The sequence below is a fragment of the Mastomys coucha genome, unplaced genomic scaffold (genome assembly GCF_008632895.1).
Source record: "Mastomys coucha isolate ucsf_1 unplaced genomic scaffold, UCSF_Mcou_1 pScaffold20, whole genome shotgun sequence".
NCBI classification, from domain to species: Eukaryota; Metazoa; Chordata; class Mammalia; order Rodentia; family Muridae; genus Mastomys; species Mastomys coucha.
The window spans coordinates 87436185-87459415 of NW_022196903.1; the positions used below are offsets into that span (position 1 = coordinate 87436185).

At 42.0% G+C, this 23231-nt stretch overlaps 1 protein-coding gene across 33 annotated transcripts in view; it reads right to left on the reverse strand.

Moving 5' to 3' along the window:
* Magi1 (membrane associated guanylate kinase, WW and PDZ domain containing 1) overlaps positions 1–23231 on the reverse strand; it is a 630113-nt gene that overhangs the window by 4562 nt on the left and 602320 nt on the right. For 15 of the 33 annotated variants that reach the window (XM_031382634.1, XM_031382638.1, XM_031382639.1 and 12 more), the window contains 8 exons: positions 21127–21218; positions 19520–19712; positions 17079–17372; positions 13951–14154; positions 6781–6874; positions 6576–6636; positions 5509–5652; positions 2887–3025 (listed from right to left, as the gene is read on the reverse strand). In XM_031382634.1, the coding sequence (XP_031238494.1) occupies positions 2887–3025; positions 5509–5652; positions 6576–6636; positions 6781–6874; positions 13951–14154; positions 17079–17372; positions 19520–19712; positions 21127–21218 (1221 nt within the window). Of the gene's footprint in view, positions 1–761; positions 851–2886; positions 3026–5508; positions 5653–6575; positions 6637–6780; positions 6875–13950; positions 14155–17078; positions 17373–19519; positions 19713–21126; positions 21219–23231 lie in introns of all 33 variants that reach the window. The other 18 variants (XM_031382643.1, XM_031382645.1, XM_031382637.1 and 15 more) reach the window with 7 other exon arrangements.

A 23231-nucleotide genomic window follows, 5' to 3' on the forward strand; every position in this document is an offset into this window, starting at 1 on the left:
TTGTTGTAATGAAAAACCATCAAGTTTTAGGTGCCTGAGATGTTGTACGACTACAACATGGGGTACAGGGCTTTAAAATATGCTATGAGATAGCCAGGCCAACAGGGACACAATGGTCTGTCTCATGAAGGATCTCCCCAAACCCAGGGCAAGCTTAACAAAGGCAGGGAAGTAGCTTAGAGCATGGGTCCTTGCCACCTTTGCTCTTTTTTGTGTATGTGTGGGGGGGGGAGGGCGAGGGGGAGAGCAGCTAACACTTATTTGGGGTCAACCAATCTTTCTTTAACTTTGCCACTGTGTTGCAATTTTTTTTTTAAACGGGTGTGCTCGATGCCAATAAAACCTTATTTGCAAAAATAGGCTGTGAGTGGGATTTGGCTCATGGGCTGCAGTTTGCTGAGAGACACCTGAACAGCCACGGAATCTCTTATTCCTGTCTGGCAAGGTCTTACCTACCAGGAAGAGCATCTGGATGAGGCTCATGCTCTCTAAATGCTGGATAAGTTACTAGACAAAGACAGCCATTGCACACTTGGGGGAGGAAAGCACTTAGGCAACTTAGCATAAATCTAACCTAGATCCTTACTGTAGTCTTAAGACAAGGGGGAGCAACACTTCAACAGGTCAGCCATGTACTTACAATTCAAAGAACGCAGGGTGCTCAGAATGAATTGCCAAACATATCAAGATAGAGCTAAGCAGAAGCAATGAGGAAATGAGGCCACAGCACAGAAACACCTAGTATTGATTGAGCTACAAACCGTAGTTTGATTATGGCCCATAAGGTAGAAGCAAGCCTCCCCGAGCTTTTCATTTCTCATACATGCAGCGATATTAGGAGGGATCATCGCTGGAGGAGGGAGGGCCCAGCACCAAGAACAGTCAGAGAGAAGGAGAAAGAGAGAAAGAGAAAAAGTTGAACATTTAGATTCCCTATAACAAGAAAGAAAAAAAAAATCTTCATTTGTTAACATAGGGCAAAGAGAGTTTATTCGTCCAGTCAGACAGTCTAAGGCAACGCGCAAGGCTGCAGAGACGGCAATTGGAGCAATGACGTTTTTTTTAGACAGCCGTAAGATGACTCGAAAACCCAGATGATAATGCATCCTTTTGTTTTGTTTTGTGTTTTTTTTTTTCCTCTCTCTCAAACAACTGGAACAATGACAGGCTGGCATAGGAGAGCATTAACAATAAACAACAAAAGAACAAAGTCCCCCCCACCCCCAATACCGCGGCAGTTAAATTAAGTACAAAAAACTCATTACAAAAATAGCCTCACAGAGAAGCAGGTTCCAGTCAAGTCAGAAAAATATTGGAACGTAACATATTATAACCCATTTGTAACTCTAGTCAATAGAATTGGAGAGATTTAGTCCAAATGACGCATGGAAACAGTACAGCAGCACAGCCCCAGCATGGTCAACCCTTTGTGGAAAACCATTCATTTCAATGATCTTTATTTTTAGCCCAGAGAACATTTGTTAGTGTTGGATTTTCATCCTCAGTGCAACAGACATAGGTTTGGAGAGGATACACAGGTTACTGACGATGACTCTCAAATGAGGTATCACATCCAACAGAAGCATAGGGAAGACAGAAAAGGGAGACATGTTACACAGTTTCAGTGGTATCAATACACCTAACGGTCAGAAGTCAAGCACAGTGTGCAGCCATGGCACCTCATGTTGTCGTCAAGGTTCCCCCTTACCTCAGACCCCTCATACAGTGCACCAGTACCAATGTCTAACACCCGGGAAGGCTGCCCTGCAAAGGGGCCCTTCTCCACTTTGAACTATGTCTGAATTGAGTATCTCATTGTGCCCAAAATGCATCTGGGAATTGTGCAGAAAGAAGTTCAGAAAAGAGGGTGATAACAGAGAAATCCCGAATAAAGGGGACCAATGTATACGGGGATCTTTCAATCACAGTTTCTATAGAAACTTTTGTAGACCTTTGGTTGGGAAAAAAGCCCTACATCTAGGGCATAGCTTCTTTTTTTTTCTTTTTTTTGTTTTTTTTTTTTTAATTTTAAACAAGAATCTCAAATAAATAGGACATAATTATCACAATATACAATATTTTTGCCATCAGAACACTAAGCTAGGTAAAGAGCATTGCCTTCTACTCAAACTATGTTTAAAGACACGACCGAGGACTTCTACGTTTACCCGGCTTTCCTCATAGGAAAGGTATAGTAACATTATTTCCCTCATGGTGAGCACTGGGAATCTACTGCATCCTTTATCATTTAAAAACATATGGCTAATAGGTCAACATTTGTTTGTTGTTGTTGGTTTGATCAGTGTGGGCTCAGGTGGTCTGATTTGGGGTAAAAGACCAGTTGAGAGGGACAGAGAACTGTCATATACAGAGTCTAAACAAGGTGAGCAGAGCCCCCCTCCCCAGTATTCCAAAACTTCACGCCTCTTAAAGTAACAACAAAACAAAACGAAACAAAAACAAAACAGAAAAACAAACAAAGAAACAAACCCAACTAGATATTGTGCCTCAACATGAGTCAGGAGACCTGCTTCTTTAAAGGATTGTATAGTCATTTGTGCTAACAATTGGAGCTGAGAAACAGTTTGGCACAGTTCAAACAAACATCCCTTCGCTCTTGGTTGGACCAGACAGGATGTTCTCTCTGATTATCAGAAAGGGGGCTATCAAGATCTCGTCTTAGGCCACGCCCCAGTCCATGTAAGCAAGCAAAAGGATGAAATGTGTAGAGATTTCAGAACAAGCGAGGCAAATAACCACATGGTGCAGGAGGCTGGTAAGACACTGGTGAATAGGGAGACAAAAGGGCTTTCCTGTGGCCGTTCTGGAGACAAACTCATGGGGTCATGCCAGGGAAGGAAGGGATGTTTTCATAGTTTGACCCACCATATTCTGGGACCGAGCCGTCTCCCCGCCGCAGAAACAGGCGGACCCTGCGGCCGCCATTCTTGATCAGTTCTATGGCCCGAGAGTGTTTCATGTTTTTGGTGGTCTCACCATTGATCTCTAGAATTTCATCGCCAATCTGCCAAAGTGAGAGAGGAGAAGAAATGGTCACACCAGGTTTCCATAAGCTATGCATGTCTCTTGACTTAAAATTCTCCCCCCTCATTGACTCTCCACATACACATTAGGCATATTCCAGACTCTTTCCTGTTGCTCAGGATGCAGCCATGAGAATATTAAACCCTCATGGCTATTAGATTCTAACGAGGGAAAGGCAATTATAGGCATACTATACAAGTAGTACATTACATAACGCTAAGTGCTAACTGAAGCAAAAAAGCTACAAGGGGAACGTGAGCTACTGAGGAGGGAAGAACAGCATGGCTTCCACTGAGAAGCTCCACTCCATGTAGTGATGCTTGTGTGCAATCATGTGTCCTCTGGGTGGAGGTTAGGATTGGAGACTTGTTTCAAATCGAAAGAATATGATAAATATGATAGGATGTTAGGCCAACAGTTACAGCAAAATTCTGTTTCCTTTCCTTCTAACCCTCATTTGTTTTTTGTTTTTTGTTTTTTTTTAAGTCTCTCACTCTGATGCAGGTTACGGGGTACCTGCTATGGTGAATGTGATCTCTCCAAGGCCCCATGCTGAATGACTTAGAGCCACTGTTCCGTGATACTATTACTATATAGCTGAATGAAAGAAAGTTAAGTCAGGAAGAGCATGCTCTTGGAGGGAACGCAGGGGCACTGGCTTGCTCCCTGCTCTCTGCTTCTTATCTCCTGTGAGGTAAGGAGTTTTAAAGCTGCTTCACACATCCCTCCACCCCACTATAACATTCTGTCTTCCAAACAGGAACTACAAACCGCAGAGACTTGAGAGACACAATATGTTCCTCCTCATTTTAGACTTTTGTGTCTAGTCATCTGGTTTCGAAATCTGACTAATAAATCACTAAGGACTTCCACGATAAGAAGACTCCAGCCACAGGCTGACAGGCACCAATTCCTGAAGACAACTCAAGAATGAGCCCAGGAAAAACCTTCTACAGACTCACCTAGGTGCTGTGCAAAACCAGAATGAACAAACTAGGCCAGACTCTGACGCACATGCAGCTTATATTCTAGAAGGAGAGGCAAAATACTGGCTTTGGAATCCATTTCACATTGGCCAAGTAATCATATGGCCTATCAGCCCCCTGCAGCTCAGTTTGCAACTGCAGAGGAGATGAAAACAGGCTCATGCCTCCAAAGTGCAAGGGAGCATGGGCTAAAAGTGCCTTAGGAGCTATGTGCCAATGTATAATGATGCTAATTCATGCTATTAGAAGTGGTTTCTCCTAAATATTTATCATTTTTCGCCGTTTAATTTTTGAAGCTATGCTCTGCTTTCCAGTCAAGAAAGCGCTGTTAAAAACAGTCTGGGGCCTCTGGGGCCAGTGAGATGGCCCAGCAGACAAAGGCTCCTGTCACAGATGCGAAGAAGCTGAATCGATCCTGGGGACCCACAGAGTGGATAGAGAAAACAGACGCCGGCAAGTTGTCTTACTATCTGCACATGCATATCTATGGATACATATGCACACAAGAAGCAGAATAATGTATAAAAATAGAAAAAACAAAAACCCAAACCACTTCAGATTGAAAGAGGAAAACCAAGTATAAACAGTGTATTAAGTTCCTCACTTGGGCTTAGTGTGTGTGTGTGTGTCTGTCTGAGTGTCTGTCTTTCCAACTCACATCTCTTCCTTCCTGATGATTTCATTTACTGCAGTGGCTCCCTATGTGTTTGAGCTATGTAACTTATTTAAATGAGATGATTTGCTTCTTCTGTATTATCTAATCTGCACAGAAGGTAACACTTATTCATAGTAAAAAACATTAAATAGCTAGACAACCCATATAAGAAGCTATGCCTAACCTGTGCCATGAAGGTATGCACAGCTGAGGACGGCTATGAATGTGGCTCAACACAAGACTGTAAGCTTGCTCAAAACTCCATGAAGTTTATTTTTGACAATTTTTAAAACTTCATTATGAGGTCACAAAATGTGCATTATTGACTTTATAGATGATAATGTAGATGAAATGACAATCCCAAAAGGTCTGACACACCTATAACAACCTTCAGTGACAGTGCTATGGAACTACTGGCCCCATGCTGGGTTCGAGGCTTCACTGGGACTCTCTGAGGCTACGGGAAGGCAGCGGGTGACCAGTTAGAGAAGGAAAGAGCTCTCTACTCAGAACCTACAGGGCTATTCGGATTTCCTGCCTTCTATGCATCCTGTACTATCCAGTTTCTTGTGACAGGATGTGCCTACCTTCGAGGTTATGCACAAGAACAATGAGAATGGCATTCAGAAAACACCTACTTTACTATGCTTGGAGTAAAGTACCATCCACAAGATCCATCTAACTTAGTAGCTATAACTAAGTATGCGTTAGAAAAAAAACCTGTGGCAGGAGCCATCCATTCACTGTCCTGAAAGCCGTGGGAAGGTTAAGAAGAGACACAGAGGATGGACTTACAACTACTCCTGCCTCCTCGCCACTTACCCTCATCTTTCCACATCTTTCCGCAGGACCATCCTCTGCTAAGCGCAGAACATAAAGATCCATATTATATTCTCGCCCTCCTCGAAGGCTAAAGCCAAATCCCTTGGCTCCTCTTTCCAGTTCCACAGTGTAAAAATCTTGCTCCTAGTTGGAGAAATTAAACGTGATCATTCTGGGGGAACTTAGATTCACACCCATTTCTCTTAGTAACTTTGCAGACAGGCAGAGGCTCGATCTGCAACTCAGCGCTTCTTGTTTATCAACCGTCTTCATTAATCTTTTTCATCTGATGTGTTAGGAATCCTGAATCTGTAAACAGTCATGAGAACACCTATACACATGCATGCATTTACAAGGCTTAGTCAGTCAGGCTGCAGTTTACATCTGAGGCAGGAAAATTCTTCACTGTAGAAGACCAACTGCTGGCCAAGATGTCGCTAGATGCCTGATACCTGACAGATCCTAGGAGTACCCAACGTCAGCCTTTATAAATAAGGGTCCTGTTTCCATTCTGTTGGGAGGAAGGTCATGAGTAACTACTGAAGGCATCAAGAAGGCCAGTGGAAAAAAAAATGAACGTTTTTGCATCAGCCATGTTTTTCAGCTTTGCACCACTGGCTGTTATTTGGGCATTTCCAACCTGAGGACAGGACTTGCACACTAGGGGTCTTATCTGAAATTCACTAGCCAGAGAAATGTCTTATATAAAAAGACATTTTCTTGACAGTAACAGGGTTTTGAAAACCATGGGAAGCGAGACACTAGCTGCCTTGTTTCTCTGATCGCTGAGTCTTGTGACAGCTTTTCTTTCTTCCCCCTTAAAAAAGAAGACCTAGAAATATTTTTCAAAGGCAGTAAAAATAAAACGTCATTTCCTAGACAATCAAATATGAGTGCGTACATCTGGTTAAATTACTTCACAAAAAGATTGTTTATTTTCAAATATGAGTTTTTCAAATTTTTTTCTTTTTCTTTTTCTTTTTTTTTTTTTTGGGGGGGGTAAAAACTTCAGGAAGTTGGAAGGAGATGAGTAAGAAGTTCAGAGAAAAAGGAGAAGCAGCCCTTACCTGTGCAGCCTGAGGTCCTTTGAACTCAAACTGAGAATCCTGCTTTGGTTTGGTGGTGGTCCTGCCAAAATGAGAGACACAAATATAATAGCAATCCAAGGGGAAAAACAAGAAAGAAAAATCAAAGAGGTCCACTCATCTGATGGAAGCTACTTTATCCCTTCAACAATGTAGACAATGACAAAGAACCCAAGCCACATCTGACCTTGTTTCCTGGGTCCCCTGCTGAGAGGGTGCATGAGTGGTGGTGATGGTGGCAATCTTCTCCGCATTAGTCAGCAGTGTGGCATTTGAGGACTCTGTAGGGCAGAGCATGAAGACATGAAGGTCTCTGAGAAGACACCGACCAACTGGGAGGCATGCAGAAACCCCGGATCTAGAGCTTGACTTCCCTGTCCCCATTTCAAATAGTTGACTGAAATTTCTAAACAATCGGGTGGTCTCAATGATCCCTCAGGAGGACTACATATACTGCACCACTCTCTTCCCCTCCAGACATGTCCCCACAAATGCAATGTAGCTTACAGGCTTACAGGGATGTGTCACTCCTCCTGACACTGAACGACAGCAGAAGCCATCAAAATATTTTATAGAGTGATGATAAACGGTTTCACTAACATTTCTTTCGATTTATCGGCTATATCTGATTAAGTCTGCTTGATTTCCTCATGTAAATACTACAATCCAAAATGCTGGATCATCTTGTTACACATGCATATAACTAATATCTGCTTTCTTCCTTGTTGCTTTTAATGGAGCCCAACTGCAACGATGGGACTTTTAAACCTCACTTAGTATCTCTCATGAAAGATTCATTTTGAAACTTGTATTAGAATAACAGTGTTTATAAATATAAGCCATATAAATCATGAAGCCACCTTAATGTAATGAATACAATCATATTCATATGTAAATTGACTTTCTTCTCCACTAATCAAATTCAAATGCAACTTCATTAATCTCTAGAAGGTTGGAGGCTCGAAATCTGAAAATACTCATGAATGTAACCATGTTCTACACACCCACACGTATGTAAAATCTAATCACTTGTTAGCAATGGCTAATCATTCTCTATTTACTAATCATTTATTAGTCATCTATTTCTCTGTTTAGATCAAGCCAGGCAGCAGTCAACTATGAGCAAGTCCTATTCTCAGTATTATTTTTAAACTGACTCTGGATGGTTTCTAATCAGGAAAGTACTAACTGTGGTTGTGATGGTCTAGGATTAGCCTGTACATGTCCACTTAATTCATGGAGCACCTTGGAAACTCAAACTTCCCATAAGCCATGATCCATGGGAAGTAGTTCAGCATTTGCTGAATGCAAACATCTATCCACCAGGTACAAGGAGATTTCTATGGGAAAATATTTTAAGTTTTCTAAACCTAGAAACCTGGAATATATCTTTCTCCACTGCACTCTTGGAACAAAAGACAACCCATTTATCCCAGCCGATGGCCATCTGTCTGCCGTTTTGATTCCTTAGCATGTACTCAGCTTGTATCTAGCTTCCTAGAGCTTTATTTTTCATTATATACCAGGCGTGAGTTTTGAGATTTCAGACCCAGATTCAGGTCATTATTTCCCCCTCATGTTGGTACAAGCCTTACTTTTCTTATTTGGTAAAAGGAGCTCTCTACCCAGTCTTGTGGATGAAGGGACAGAAAGTGTTTTGTACACTGCCTGGTACATCTGCAGTGAGTGCCCAGTGAGCATCTATCTGCTTCACCTTTGGGCCTTGCTACTATATTATTTTCTAAGGGGGATTCTTGAAGTTGTTTAAAGTCTCTGCAAAATGACAAAGTTTAATAGGATTTTTTTTTTTTTTTTTTTACAGTTTCCCTAGTATACCCCAAAGCCTATTACTCTTACAGCCAAGGCACAGACTCTCACTGGAACCAGAGAATTGCTTCTCTATCATAATCACATAGCAGGGCAGTGTTCCCTCTCATCTGTCCTTATGACAAATCTCTGTAGATAGCAGGGAAAGAGTGTGTAGCCAAGAAGGAACCGGCATGGGAAACAAAGGGGAATGTGCCTAGGAGCATCTCTTAGGCTGCTCTCTGGTACAGTGACAATGTGCTCTGTGTCCTCTGAGTGGGGAGGTGGTGACATGTGCTCTGTGCTCTCTGAGTGAGGAGGAAGTGCTCAAGTTAGCTGGCAGGCAGACTGCCCAGTGGTTGCAAGGTCAGACTGCAGAGTCACACCATCGAGTTCTGCATCCTAGGCTCTGCAGCTTACTGGATAGGGTTTAAACAAACTGAGGTAAGCACATGCTGCCTTAGTTTTCTCACCTGCGTAAGAGGAACGACACACGTCTCTAAGAAAATTGACTCAATGATTATAATTAAAAAATAGGATAGTGTCTGACACATAAATATTAGTCAAAATATTAGTCAAAATAATGATGTGGGGTATTACTTATTACTGCCATTGTTTTAAGAGCATATTGATGAATTTTAATCACTTTTATCAGGAGACTGGAGGAACTCATTTATATCACTTCCATACCAGGGCAGTTAACCTGGAGAACCACAGTGATAAGTCTAACTGGTATTACATAAAACAGATTCATTGTGTCAGTAGAAGACACAGGGATAGCACCTCCTGTCAATATGACTCACTGGAACACTAATGACCATGGACACCGGTCTCTGAACACCCTTGATATTGCTCATCATCGTTCATTGCATAAAGATTATCCGGGAAATTATGTGAATGGGCCATAGTAAACTCATTATTGGGAAAACAAAAAGAATGTTTTCTTGTAATTAAAGTGATTATAATTGCTGAATGAATTCCTTTAGAATGTTTGTGTGTTGCTAATCGCCAATGTTTTCTGGGCACATCAAATCCTATTGTCAAGCAGGTTTTCTATTCTGTTGTTTTCCTGGTTTGACGGCACATGATGATCATGCACTTCGCTTATAAATAGAATGTCATCAATAATTTTCCTTCAATTCTTCACTTGAGATGTCTCCCAATGCAAATTGTTTGGGTGTTGAAGCTTAACTTTAAGCATTTAAAACACATTAACACATAATGTGCTGCTTGGAGCCTAATGAACTTTCCTCGTCCCATTGTTTGTGTTGCTATTTAGTTTACAGTGTGCAAAGCCAACAGTGTACCTTATAGATTCAATGATAATCACCATTAAATATGATAATCACTTGCCATAAAACAGGCAGACTCAATGAATGTCTCGCTTTACAGATGTGGCTCTGAGGCACTGAAATGTAAAGAATATGTTCAAGGTCTCCTAGGAAGCAAGAGGAGTGTTGGGAATTGAACCCAAGGCTTGCCTGTCTCACAGTTCATTTTCAGACTTATTTGTTTTATATGGGAATTCTATTTATCGAGAAACTTACACTCAATTGGTACACTCCTTTCAAATAAGCAATACTTTAATTTTACTCCATGAATACAAGTAACTTCACTAAAGACCATCAATGATTACTTAACATATTGCATGGTCTGTGCTGCCTGCTGGATTTTAAAGGCCATCTTCGGAGTACCAAAATAGCTTAAATAGGCTTGATTTCCAGTATGCTTTTATAATATCAATAAAGTTATACTTCTTTTCTATAAACATTTAAGTCTTCATTTGGAATTAAACCAAGAATACATTTGCCAAAACTCTGACCAACTTTCAGAGATACAGATCATCATCAAAAATATGCTATAGCTCTAGCCCCCAAGCATGACAAAAAGGAATCAAAGGGCAGACACAGGAGCACGTGTTTCCCTGTCCTCTACCAGCAATGGTATGAGGGAGTGTCACACTGCATATGACTGTCACCGCTCTCAGGCAATGAGTAGATTGAGCATTTTGATGACAAAGTCTAGAGAGTGCCTTTATCCTTTATTCAACAGAATTTACATCTACTTTCACTCCCCCTGAGGAATGAAGATGGATAACCCTCATTTTTCAAAGCAATCAGACCTCTTGAAGAGCAAATCCTAGTTCTCAAGGCACCGTGGAGGGCTGTGCTAAGCCAGGGCCCTTGCTCTCCTCACAGGAGCATCTACCTCCGGTTTCAACCTCCCTCCACGACAAATGGTTACTATACTAACTTTATTCCCATGCTAATATTCTTATCTTCTCTCATGAAATACACGCTGAAAAGCCAAGCAAGTCAACAAAGAGTACAATGGTCTTTTTTAAGAAAAAAATACTTTAACATGCTTACACATATGTAACAAGTATCTGAATATATTGGAAAACCTGAATCCCATGTATACATGAAAGCTGTCAGGAGCTTTTTGCTATTCTCCTTCTTCTCTCAAGGAAGCAACAGACTCTGGATTGCTAAGCTCTGCCTTATCTATAATTAAATACTTTGAATAACAGTAAAATGAAATATTAGTTACATTTTAAGCATATACATATTTTTATTGTCTTGAACTTAATTCCATATTAGCTAAGCTCAGTCAAGTTCTACTTTGCCTGATTAAAGTCTTACTCCCACTTAAACAGGCATTTCTATGCAATACAAATATGCTTTGATTCTGAAAATTCAAGTTCAGATTCAGTATGGTTAGCTATCTTCTGTGTCTTTCTGGGCTGTCATTATACATTTAGTAACCCCTGCTCACATCCCCTGGCAGGGGCCCTTCCTCTACTATAAAAGACAGAGGAAAGGGGTGTTGGTCTGCACAGATCTATGAAGGAATGTCCTAGAGGTTTACTAGACAGATGAGAAAGGAAGAAAATAACCAGGGAGACTAGAAAAAAAATGAAGTATCTAATGACAGGAACAGAGAACCAGGCAGCAGGAGCTGAACAATTCATCTAGGGTGGTGGCTCATGTCTGTAATCCCAGCACTCAAGAGGCTGAGGCAGGAGGATCTCCAGCTGGAGATAGCCTGGGCTCTATACAATGAGACCTTGTCTTCAACAAAAGAAATAAACTAACAAAACAAAAGTTGTGCATCCAGGGGATGCTTTTAAGCATTGCCCAAATAAAAAATAAGGATCAGTGGTCATTCTGTGGAGGCTTAGGGTTTCTGAGGCATGGAATCACTGTGGTTAGGAACTTCTTTGTAGGTATCATAAAATAACGGGGCTTCAGGCTATTTGGTACAGTGAACATTCAAATGAAACTTCTGAAAGAGACCAGAGTTCCCTAGCCTGAGCTCCCCTTTTACCCCATAAACCTGTCCTACAAACTACACACAGAAGAAATGGAACCAGCAAGTTTTCTTCCCTTCGCACAGTTATGGCTACTCTTTTTTTATATGCTTGCAAAATTCTCTGGAATCTAACTCCCTTTCCTCGGGCTCCAGTTTCAGACCCTTTATTGCAGGAACATCACATATTCCTCCCTGCCAGGTGTGACTGCCTTCACCCAGCACCTGACTCAGTCACTTAAGTATCTGGCAGAGAGTTTTATTATCTAGGCAATGCTTTCTTGAAACGCCATGGATAAAATCACACCCTTAGAAAATCCATTCTGCCTTTAAAAAAAAAAAATCAATCAATCATACTATATTTGTATCAACTTTGTTTACTATCTTCTAATCAAAGCAGGAGATAAGTGTTACTTTTTAAAACTGCCAGCTATTAGTGGACTGGCGCTCTCTCTCTCTCTCTCTCTCTCTCTCTCTCTCTCTCTCTCACTCTCTCTCTCACTCTCTCACGTGTTCGGGTTTTTAGAAGGTATACTGTATATTATTTAATCAAGTTGATTCTCAGTATACACATTGTAGTATAAGCTGCCTCTCCTGACTTCACACTTTCTCCACGCACCTGCTTTAAGGAGTTCCTCCTCCCACCTGAGCCACTCTCCTTCACATATCTTGATGGCCCATCGTGGAACTACTAAGTCACGTCCTGCACCCAGTTCTTTGGGTTTGTACTAAAGCTCTCTATGACATGTAAACCGATTTCTGTACTACCTATTGGCTCTCTGAACCATTTCTCCTCTCTTTGTCTGGCTTCCCTTGTGTGATCCATTTGGAATCTAGGCTCTGCCATTTTGTGATCAGTTTTGTAAATTGTGATAACTTTCCAGAGAGGCAAATTAGTATTCATTTGAAATACAATGTCTGACTTTCTAGGTCGATGGCATAGCATTTTTCATCTTGGGAAACATTCATACGTTTTAGAATGTAATTTATTTTATAGCATGTATGGAAATAATGGGGGGGGGAGAGTCAACGAAATATTTTTGGATAAGTATTAGTTTCTTCCTAACATAAAGCTGGCTTAGTGAGATCAATGCTCAGGATTTAAGTGTACCAGCAACCTACCCTTACCAATATCAGCACATCAACTTTATTTTTGCATATGTGAATGCTGATATTTCATACTAGGTGACTTTCACTGTGGGGGCTGCTCTGTGTACTGTGGGATCTCTAGGGATATCCCAAGCCTTCATCCATAAGAGGACCCTGTGACACTGCAGGCATAGCCAACTGCAGGACTGTCACTGATGGAAAAAGAATCAAACATAACTACTCAAGTAAACAAGGGTACTTCAAGTTTAATGTACATAGTCTGTCAAATATATAGACATCCAATCTTTCTTCATTCATATCTAAGTTATACACAAACCAAGTAGGCTACGGCCTAGGAACTGTTCATTAAATCAAAAGTATTGATATGTTCTCGTATTTTGAAAAAAGTCTTGATTCTTCATTGCTGTTAGCTAGGTTTTGTGACATCATATTTCAGTGATTATTGAAAAAAACATAAAACAAAAGAAAACAAAAGAAAGCCTTTCAGCTACACTATGAGTCTCTCATTACTACTCATAGCCAAGTTTTCCTATAGCTCTGAAGACAAGAAGAGCAGGGGAGAAAATAAACGGAGAGAGCTGGAGATTTTCTGGAATTATTTTCCCATGTGCATTAAGATGGGATGACAGGGCTAGAGGGTTAATTAGTCAGAGAGTCAGAAGTGGTTTAGTAACAATGGCTCTGGTTCGTCTGATAGGCATGTTCAGTTAGGGATGGAAAAAGCTGCCTCTATGCCAAAATCAAATGTTCAGTTATACACAAACACTAATGGGGGAAGATGAGAGAGAGGAAGGGAAGGGAAAAAAGAGAGAGAGAGAGAGAGAGGAAGAGAGGAAGAGAGGGGGGAAGAGAGAGAGGAGAGAAAGAGAGAGAGAGAAGAGAGAAAAGAGAGAGAGGGAGAGAGAGAGAGAAGAGAGAAAAGAGAGAGAGAGAGGAGGGAGAGAGAGAGGGGGAGAGAGAGAGAGAGAGAGAGAGAGAGAAGAAGAGAGGGGGGAAGAGAGAGAGGAGAGAAAGAGAGAGAGAGAAGAGAGAAAAGAGAGAGAGAGAGGGAGAGAGAGAGAGAAGAGAGAGAAGAGAGAGAGAGAGAGGAGGGAGAGAGAGAGAGGGAGAGAGAGAGAGAGGTATACTTTACCATCCCCGGGGATGATGCGGAGAGTCACTGTGTTGCCCGCTTCTTTGATTAGGTTGACAATGTCAGAATGGGATTTGTTGGTGATGGAACATCCATTTACTGCCAAGATCCGGTCTCCTACTTTCAGCTTGCCACAGCGGTCAGCAGGGCTCCCCTCAATAATCCGACCTATTTTGTGAGGCATAGCCACGCATGCATTGCCTGCTTTGGTATTGAGTTTTAATTTTTTTTTTAAAGTTATGTGGGAATATAGTGAAGGGAGGAGAAAAAGGGTTGAAAAGGGAAAGAGAAGGTTAAGTGTTAATTCATTAAAGCAGTAAGCAAATGTTATTAAAGGAGAGCACTGTGCTGATGGTCAAAACATTGGCAATACTCAGGGTGCCTAAAAAGCCACAGCCCTGAGTCTACAGCTCAAGGTCACAGTCCTTTTCACTTTCAAATGATGGCAAAACCCCAGCTTCTCCCCTTAAAACAATTAGAGTTTTGGGGTATTTGGCAACTTGAGTCTTGAAACCCCAAAGGAACTTGGTGGTCATTGGTTTATTTTGGGGTTGTACATAGGAACTCCAAGAGCTGGGGTGGATGCTTTTACCCATTTTGTCTTGCCACTTCATTTTGCCAACTGTTATTAACGCTTCTGCCAATGTTTTGTTCTTTTTCCATTTACAAAAATAATCACTGGGTTTCTGGGGAGGTTAAGAGTCTACTAGCATTAAAAGTTCAATCTGAAAACACAAAGTTGACTGACACCTTTGCTCTCTATATACGCTGATGGAAGCTTTAGGAAAGGCATAATTGTAAGAGATAAGCCAGGAGAGCACCAAGACGGACATTTAGGGATCTGTGTTCACTCGGCCCAAGTCAGGAGCGCTCAGGGAGGCCTTGGTGTGCTTATTAGCTCTGAGCCTGCCTCTTCCTGCCTCACAGACAAATTCCCTTGAAGGGACATAGTGACAATCTAGCACCTACTCATGCTGAGGACAGCAAAGCAAAGCTATCCCCAAGTCCCTCCCTAGCTCTCTTCCTTCAATCACTTGTGTCAACTCATGGACTTGCAGGCATACATACAGGATATGAAACAGGGTGGAAGGGATCTGCAGGTTTACTGCACGCTGGAGCCACTCTGCCGTGAGAGCTGTCTTTGAGAGTTGCTCTGCTATAACCAGTGTATTGAGTTCCAATGTGTGCCTGTTTTGTTTTGTTTGTTTTTGACATAGGGTTTCAGTGTTGAACCTGGATGTCCTGGAACTAGCTCTGCAGACCAGGCTGGCCTCGAACTCAAGAGAAATCTGCTTGCCTCTGCCTCCTGGGTTCTGTGCCACTACTGCCTGGCTGAATTCCAATTTTTTTTTATGCAGACTTTTCGAATTTGTTTTCTCAGAAGTATCAAAACAGGGACATGGCTGGGTCACCTTTTGGAAATGGTGACAAAATTAATAGGGGAGACAATAGAGTCAACTGTGCAGACTGTATTGTAATTTTGATCTGAAGTGAAAACTATCTGAAAAACACATTTGGACTCCTTCAAACCTGAATGGAGGAGTTGACTGCGTCTGGATTACTAAGAAGAATGCCAAACTCAAAGAATTTTAAAAAGCAAGTGAGCTGTTGGTGAATGTAGGCAGGAGGTGCAGCAGAAGGTGCACGTATGGGACCAAGGTCCAGAGTAAACGCAGCTCAGCTCCAAGGCCAACCTGCAGGACAAGGGTCTCAAACAGCAGGCATGAAGAAAGGCTCTGCATAGCTCAACAGTCTCGTGCAAGGTGTTAGGGAAATTCAATTTGTTGATTGTAAGAACCCAAGGAAAATAATCAAAAGATCCAACTGTGAGTGAAAACATTCAATACTCATCATCCACCACAGAGCCTGTCACTGGACATACCTGTTTTTTCTTTCCGGAGCCTGAAAACAAGAACTGCGGTAAAGCCCAGTGTGCCGTGGGGTATACTGGAAATTTGGGGTGGAAAACAACTTGGCATTTCCTTCCCCTGTTTCTTATTATTTTTAAAGTCAGCAGAAAAGTCTCTGAGGTAATTTAAAAGCAAAGCAAAATCAAACAAAATAAAAGCTGGTGCCTTGATGCTGGATCATGCGTTGAGCCATGCGATGATGACTTGATCTTCGCAGCTTAGAGAAGCATGGTTAGAAATGGGTGTGGTTACTGCAGTCACACATGGGCAGACCAGGCTGATTGGCCCCTTTAGCAAGAAGGAACTTATCAAGACTAACTGGAGACAGAGTGGGTTCTACTGGATCAGAATGTTAAAAGGATATAGCCCCTTGTTAACTTCAATGAGTGACCTAGACCTCTGGCCACAAGGACCTATGGGGTCGAGCCATTTGAGAGAAAATTTAAGCCTGTATCATTACTTTTACTATCTCCCATCACATCCCAGAATGCTCAGGAAATGACAAGGGACTGAATCAGAAAGGAGGGTGTGCATCCATTGCAACAGGACTCAACTGGTTTCCTGTTTGCCTTTGTGAATCCACCCAGGAGAGATTAATATTTGGAGAAGATTACAAAACATATCCATACTTCAGTAAAACCCAAGACCTGAATAAGACCCCCAAATAAATGACTCTTAACTCAGCATTTAGCTAGATTCTAAAGCAACAATAAAGTGTGATTTAAAACTTCGGGCAGCATTCAGGTTGGGACAGAGAAAGGCCATATGAGGTGGGGGAGAATCACAGGTCACTTTTTACTTCTCACTTCTTTACTTTTCCTAGGCATTCTTACAAACATCTGCTTTTAGAAACCCTTATGGCTTTCTGAGGCCATTGTTATTAATATCCTCTACTTAGAAACTATCTCGTTTTTTGCTGGCAAAAATTATATAATCCTTTCCACTACCCAGGGGCTGCTATTCAAATTTGACATAAATCTTTTGTGTACTTGAAACTGTGCATGACCAAACACTTAGGAAGCTAAAAGGGGGCAGTAGGGAAGGGGACCCAATGAAACCTACAAAAAAAGCCTCCATCTCCAATTAAGACTTTAATATATGAAGAGAAAAACACTAAGGCATTTATTTCTGTTAACAGCTAAGCTCAGAATCTCAGTAAGGGCAGTAAGCCACCTAAACTGCTGACCCACCCTGGGCCCAGTCCTTTCTAGCACTCACCGAAGGTTGTGCCCGCTTCAGGCCTGCTCACAGAGGACACGATGACAAACCCAAAGCCCTCGTTCTCCCCACGCCGAATCTCCACATCATAGGGCTGCAGGACAGTGCTCACCACACCGCTGCCCCCGCCACCACCACTGCCAATGCCGCTGGTGCTGCCGCTACCAGAGCTCACGGTGTTCAGCGAGTTCTGGCTGCCCTGTGGTGTGCGCTTCTCTTCCGTCAGAGATGCGGGCTGGTTGCTACTGTGGTGTGATGAGGCTGGTGAGGGCATCTCATTTTCTGCTTTGGGGACTGCAAGAGAGATGTGCGTCTAAACCATTTGATTCCCTGAAGACGGACCCAGCCACAACACTTCCAACTTCCCCACCTGTAAAAAAAATTCAAGCTGCTAACGATGGCGCCTGGACTTAAGAGAACTGCCACACAGGCATGAAAAGCAGCCTCGCTGTGGAAACATTAATAGTCAGGCTCCAGGATGGCAGACTATACACACTGACTCCCAAAGAGGACTCCTAGATAGTTCTGTACTTAGGAGGTAGACAGTATTTACAGGGTAGACAGTACAGGGACAATACCCATTATGCCATTCAGTCTACAGCAACATCCCGTTCTGACTTTCTCCTGTGTGGGAAGGAATTTTGAGAGGACTCTGGTATGAGCTCTACCTGTGAGCAAGGATTGTAGCTTCACAGGCTCACTCACTCACAGTCAGATCTTCCCTCCCTCCTCCTCCTGTCATGTTTGCTCAGTGTTTACTTCTTCATCGGGCAGGAGACTACTGGGGTTGTACCTTTAAGACTCACCCAGATGAATTCATGAGGACCCATGGTAGGTTCACTTAACTGCTCTCCCTAGCTCCCAGCTGTAAACATCTACTCCAACAGAGCTGGAGGCACTGGCTTCTGTTCCAACTTTAGTCAGCCTTTCTGTCTTGCTGACTTGTCAGCTAATGGGTAGAACCTTCTTAGTTCACAGCCTAGGTGAAACCAGGCAACAAAAGGAGTGTGTGCTGATGCAGGCTGTGGCTAGGACTATCTTTATCCACAAAGCTTTTACTTTCATAAATGTTCTTGATTATGGGAAGCACAGATGTTGCAATCTGACAGTTCCTACATGGAACTCAGAGGCACAGATGCATCGTCACACTGTTGTGTAAACTTCACACTGGAGTCCATTTCTAGAATTTTGTCAGCTTCCCCAAGTGAAGCCCTTACCATTGAAGAACAACTATCCAGTTTTCTCCCTTTTTGCTTGCTATCTGTTTACCTAATTTCACTTAATATGAGATCTGCAAAGGACTAGCATGCTAAACATCCCAAACGTTTAAGTCTTCCAAAATAAACCTGGAATAATAAGAGTGAAATTGACATTGCTTTACTACTTTAATTTAAGCCAGGGAAATCAAATAGTCTTCAACTTACCTCAAAACTCAAACCAAACTAGCTGACTGCCAGTGGCTGCATGGTATAAGAGCTTTGGTGGCCTGGAGTGAGTTCTAAGGACACAAGTCTGTGGTGGAGTGGGACTGTTTTCAATAGCTGCCACTAGACTCTTATACTGGCATTTAATAACATCATACTGTAACTAATTATGTATCACTTAAAGGAAGCTACATTAGTATTTTTTAAGGGCCACTTAATTTTAACTGGTAGGTAATTGTTACACTGATATTAACGCTACAGAGAACTCATAGGGTTTCACATCATACTTCTTCAGTAAACCAAGTGACACAACGGTTAATTTTCCTCTTCTGGATTCTGTTGCACTGGCTTTGAGTAGAGGCTGCATTAAAAGATGAACAGTAAAGACATAGGCGTCAGGGAAGAACAGATATGTTGGAGCTTTCTTAAAGTGGCAGAGACAGGTAAGGCTCTGAGGGACAGGCATGGCAGGACAGGGGTGCTCAAACCTGAGAGCATTTGGAGAAGCGCTCTTTGTGAGTTGGGCCTGAAAGCATATTTTTAAAAATTGCACAGGAAATCAGGGATGGCCTAGAACTGGCAAGCTCCTTAGCTTTCCAGTGAAGGACAAAGAAAAGCCTTGAGGAACGAAGCAAGAGCAAGGGGCTGGGTGAGGATGAGCTCATTTCGAAGTCCAAACCTGGCTTCTGTTCTTTGAATCCTGAGCTGACCTTTTCTCACACTCCTGATGAGCTCTTGGGATGAGGATTATCACCCAGTGAAGAGAAAGGCTAAGTTCTGGTTGGTGAGGGGGCAAGAGGCAGGGACGTATAGTCAACTCGCACTCTTCTAGACATCTTTCTGGAGCATATGCAACGAGCATATTAAACTACTTCTGAATGACAGCGAGGCTGGAGAAAAAGAAACCATCTGGAAATTCTGAGCTCGATCACATTTGCAAACATAGAAGCTAAAATAGAAGCTTGAGGAGGCAGACACAGACAGAGCATGGTCTGGAGGAATGAATGAGAAACATACCAGCAAACACCACTTTACGCCTCACTGTGAGATTGACATGGCCTTGCTTGGCAGCTTGCTGCATAAGCTGGACCACGAGCTGGTGTGATTTCCCAATTACTGGTGTCCCATCCACACAGATTAATTCATCTCCAGACCTCAGGCGGCCGTCTGTGTCAGCAGCACCCAGTGGTACGATGTGACCGATATAAATCTGTTGAGTAATCAGATGACGGGTGAAACACTGTCCTGTTGGGTTTACTATCAAGACTGATGGCCCGGGCATCTCTAGAAATAATTCAGTTCCTTCATTCATGTCCACATGCATGCCACAAACAATTATTGAGCACCTACTGGTATAAGGCATTGTGCTAGGTGCTGTAGCAGTTTGTGGAAAGAGTAACTATTTGTTCCAGGGCTCTCTGAAATAGATATATCTGTAGTCTGTCAATCAAGCATTTTTCCTCTATTCTGGAAAAAAACTCACTTTATTTCCTTACTTAAAAGGCTTTTCTTCATTTCCCATCTATTCATGAACCTCACTTTCATTGCACCCCACTAATCATATCGGTACTTCTTCTCTTAAAGAGTCTAGTACTGTCTGCTTAGCACTAGGGCATTTCACTAAACAGTATAAAATGAGGGGAAAATGAAGCGGTCTGGCCATCTTTCAGGACCAGAAGGCAGAGGAATATTTATACCCAATGTCTTAAAGTTTCACCATTCACTACATGTTGAGTTTAAATATTGGTGTGTGGCTTTGTCTTCTCAGTAGACAATAATGTTATCATTTTCTTTACATGACATTTAGAGTTTAGGGGGAACAAGAACAAAAAGATGAAGGACTTGGGCTGTGTCAGCCCCTCCATTTACACTAGCTCTGTGACCTTGGGCCAGTTAATTAATCTCTCTGGGTCTTTTATTTTCTGGGTTGAAAAACAGGGATACATCCTGGATAAAGGAGAGAACACGTGTTAGAAGTCTTTAGCTGAGCACACCACACACACAATAACTGCTCCATGAACAATAGCTTTTGTTCCAAAGGGATCAAGGCTTCTTCTCTTTTGTTTTCCTTGCACAGAACACTGTGATGTTAAACTTACTCTCAGAGGCTGAGGCCCAGGGAGGAGAAGCAGTGTTTCTAGACCACTGTTCAGGGTTCTTTTTCTGTTTTTAAAGACAGGGTGCCATTTTCCTGAACCAGTACTGCTGCCTAGGGAAGTTCCCTCTGTGCTCTAGTCATTTACCACACCGACCTCTACACTTTCTACTCAAGTACACACACCCTCTCCCTACTGCAGATGCCACAGAGCTTGGTTAAGGTGATGCTCTCTCTGCCTTTTGTTTTACCTCTTCTTAGGGTGTGTGGGGGGACAGCTGCTGAAATTGCCCAGCACACACAAAGGCTTTAGAAAACATTTACTTTCCTTCTTCCTCAAGACAAAGAACAACAACAACAACAACAACAACTGCAGCTCCACAAAGAGCCAGTGTGAGATCCACACTGCCCAAGATGAAAGAGCCAAGGGCCACAGCTGGATTCCTATCTTGGTGATCTGTCATTGCTGCAGCTTTCCTTTGAAGCCTTAGCAAATGGCACTGGGGAAGGAAGCAGATAAAAGACTCACGGGTTCCCCTGGCTCATTTCCACCCAGAATCCTAAATCCAAATCCGGTCTCTTTTCTCCAGAGGAAGATGTCTTGTTCCTGGTAATCTGGAACTGCAGAGAAGGAAGAAGGGAGAAAGATCATTTCACTAATAAAAAGGGTCACATGTCTCAGATGGGTACAAACAGGACCAGGATGGATGGCGTATGCACAGATAAAAACAGCGCAGTCAACTAAAGAAAAGGTCATGGCTGGGTGACAACAAGGGGCACAAGTAAGTAGCAGGGCCAGTCAGCTCTGCAGTTCTACAAAGGACAATGGAGCGCCTGATAAATTCCTACTTTAGCTCACACCATCATGGACAGCTGAGTCAGGAGTCAGTTAGGGTCTCACTATGGGTTGCACTACAAAGCAAGCATCCATGAATAAAGTCACCTGTAGTGTCTCTCTGGAGAAAAACATTGGCTCTATGGATTGGAATGTCCCTAAAAATTAAATGATTTGTTATTTTACTGAGAGGATAAGTATTATGGCTTAGGCTTAAAAGAATTTCTAATTAATTTTTAATAATTATCTTTTTTCCTTAACTTAATCAAGACTAGTGACACTAGTAATTTGATACAAGATCAATTTTGTGAGGAAAAAAAAGTTACTTAAAAGGGCTACGGGATGCACAGCTAAATAGTATACTGTTTGTCTATCCTTCCCCAAGCCTTGGGTGTGATCCCTGGCACCATTACAAAAAAAAACAACTCTAGGACTGGAAAAGAGAGAGTTTAATATGATTTTAGTCCTATTACCCCAGAGTGGTCAGACTTCATCCCTAGGGCCGAAGGACGACAGAATCTTCTGAGCAATTAACTGTATCTCATAACTAAATTAAAGCTTTCCCTTAATTTGCCTATGGTATTTGAACAGTATATGTTATAAGTCATTATTCAATAACTTGCAATTTTATGTTTAACACTCCGTAATGACCTAGTGCTTTAAAAGGAAGCTCTCAATAAATTCCAGAAAATGTTTGCTGTGCATGAACTCCTTCTATATAGCTGCACTGTCACTTCACTGAGACAATAAAAGTGGTTACTTTCATGTCATTCTTATTTTGTATTTAATGTACATACAAAGTGTTTTATAGTTTATAAAGTGATACAACTTTTAGTTAAAGGGAATACATTATAATTTAGTTGCAGTGAATTCTGAAGGGGCATTAAATTACTGCCCTACATTCTTTCTTCTTTGTTTCCTTAATTGTATTTTGGGCTGTAGGAGTATCCAGGCCTGAGATTTTCATTCCCATCTTCTCCAATTTTGAATGATGGGACAGGAAAGATGAAAATGGTGGCTTAGATTCCACATTGTGGAGAATTGTTCCTTCTTAGTGCTTTGTCTAGAGCCTAAGATGCATAGTCAATGAATAAACCAAGGGGAACAGGCAAAGAGGTAAGTACAAGGTAGAGTGTACTTGCTCACAATTGGATATCTTGCTTGAGCAACTTTAACGCTGGGGCTCTACCTAGGTGTGTGTGTCTAGTCCTTTTTGTTATAAATGCTGAGGCTAACTTGTAAAATGCCAAGGAAGCTAAACCCGGCTCTACTACGGGACTCCTACTGAACAATTAGAGACTAACGTTTCCTGGAACACATGATGTGTGTGTGCGTGTATGTATCTATACATACATACAATTCATTCATTCCTGTGTGAATAGCTTAGTAAATGCTGCTTGCTGTTAATTGCCTCACCAAAATAACAAACTAACTCAGAGGGTATTCTGTCTTTTGGGTTATACAGGGAAGGAAACTAGCACCCCAAAAGACCACTGGTGATTTTCAGCCCGTATACTTGGCTGCTGGCGCTTTCTGTAAGCAATTAAGGAACCTCTGCAGAGGCCTACAGCCCAGAGTCTTTTTCTTTTTTTTTTTTTCCTTCAGCATCACATAACACAGTATCATTTCTCCATTCTACAGGGACAAAAAAAAAAAAAACCAAAAACAAAAAAAAAACCTGTAGCTCATTTCTGCTTTATGTGGCAATGAGGTGTCAGCTATCATGGTATTTGGAAGAAGAGACCCAACAGATTTAGGTCAATCATCTGAGTTAGTCCACAGGGGAGGGGGGAAGTTTT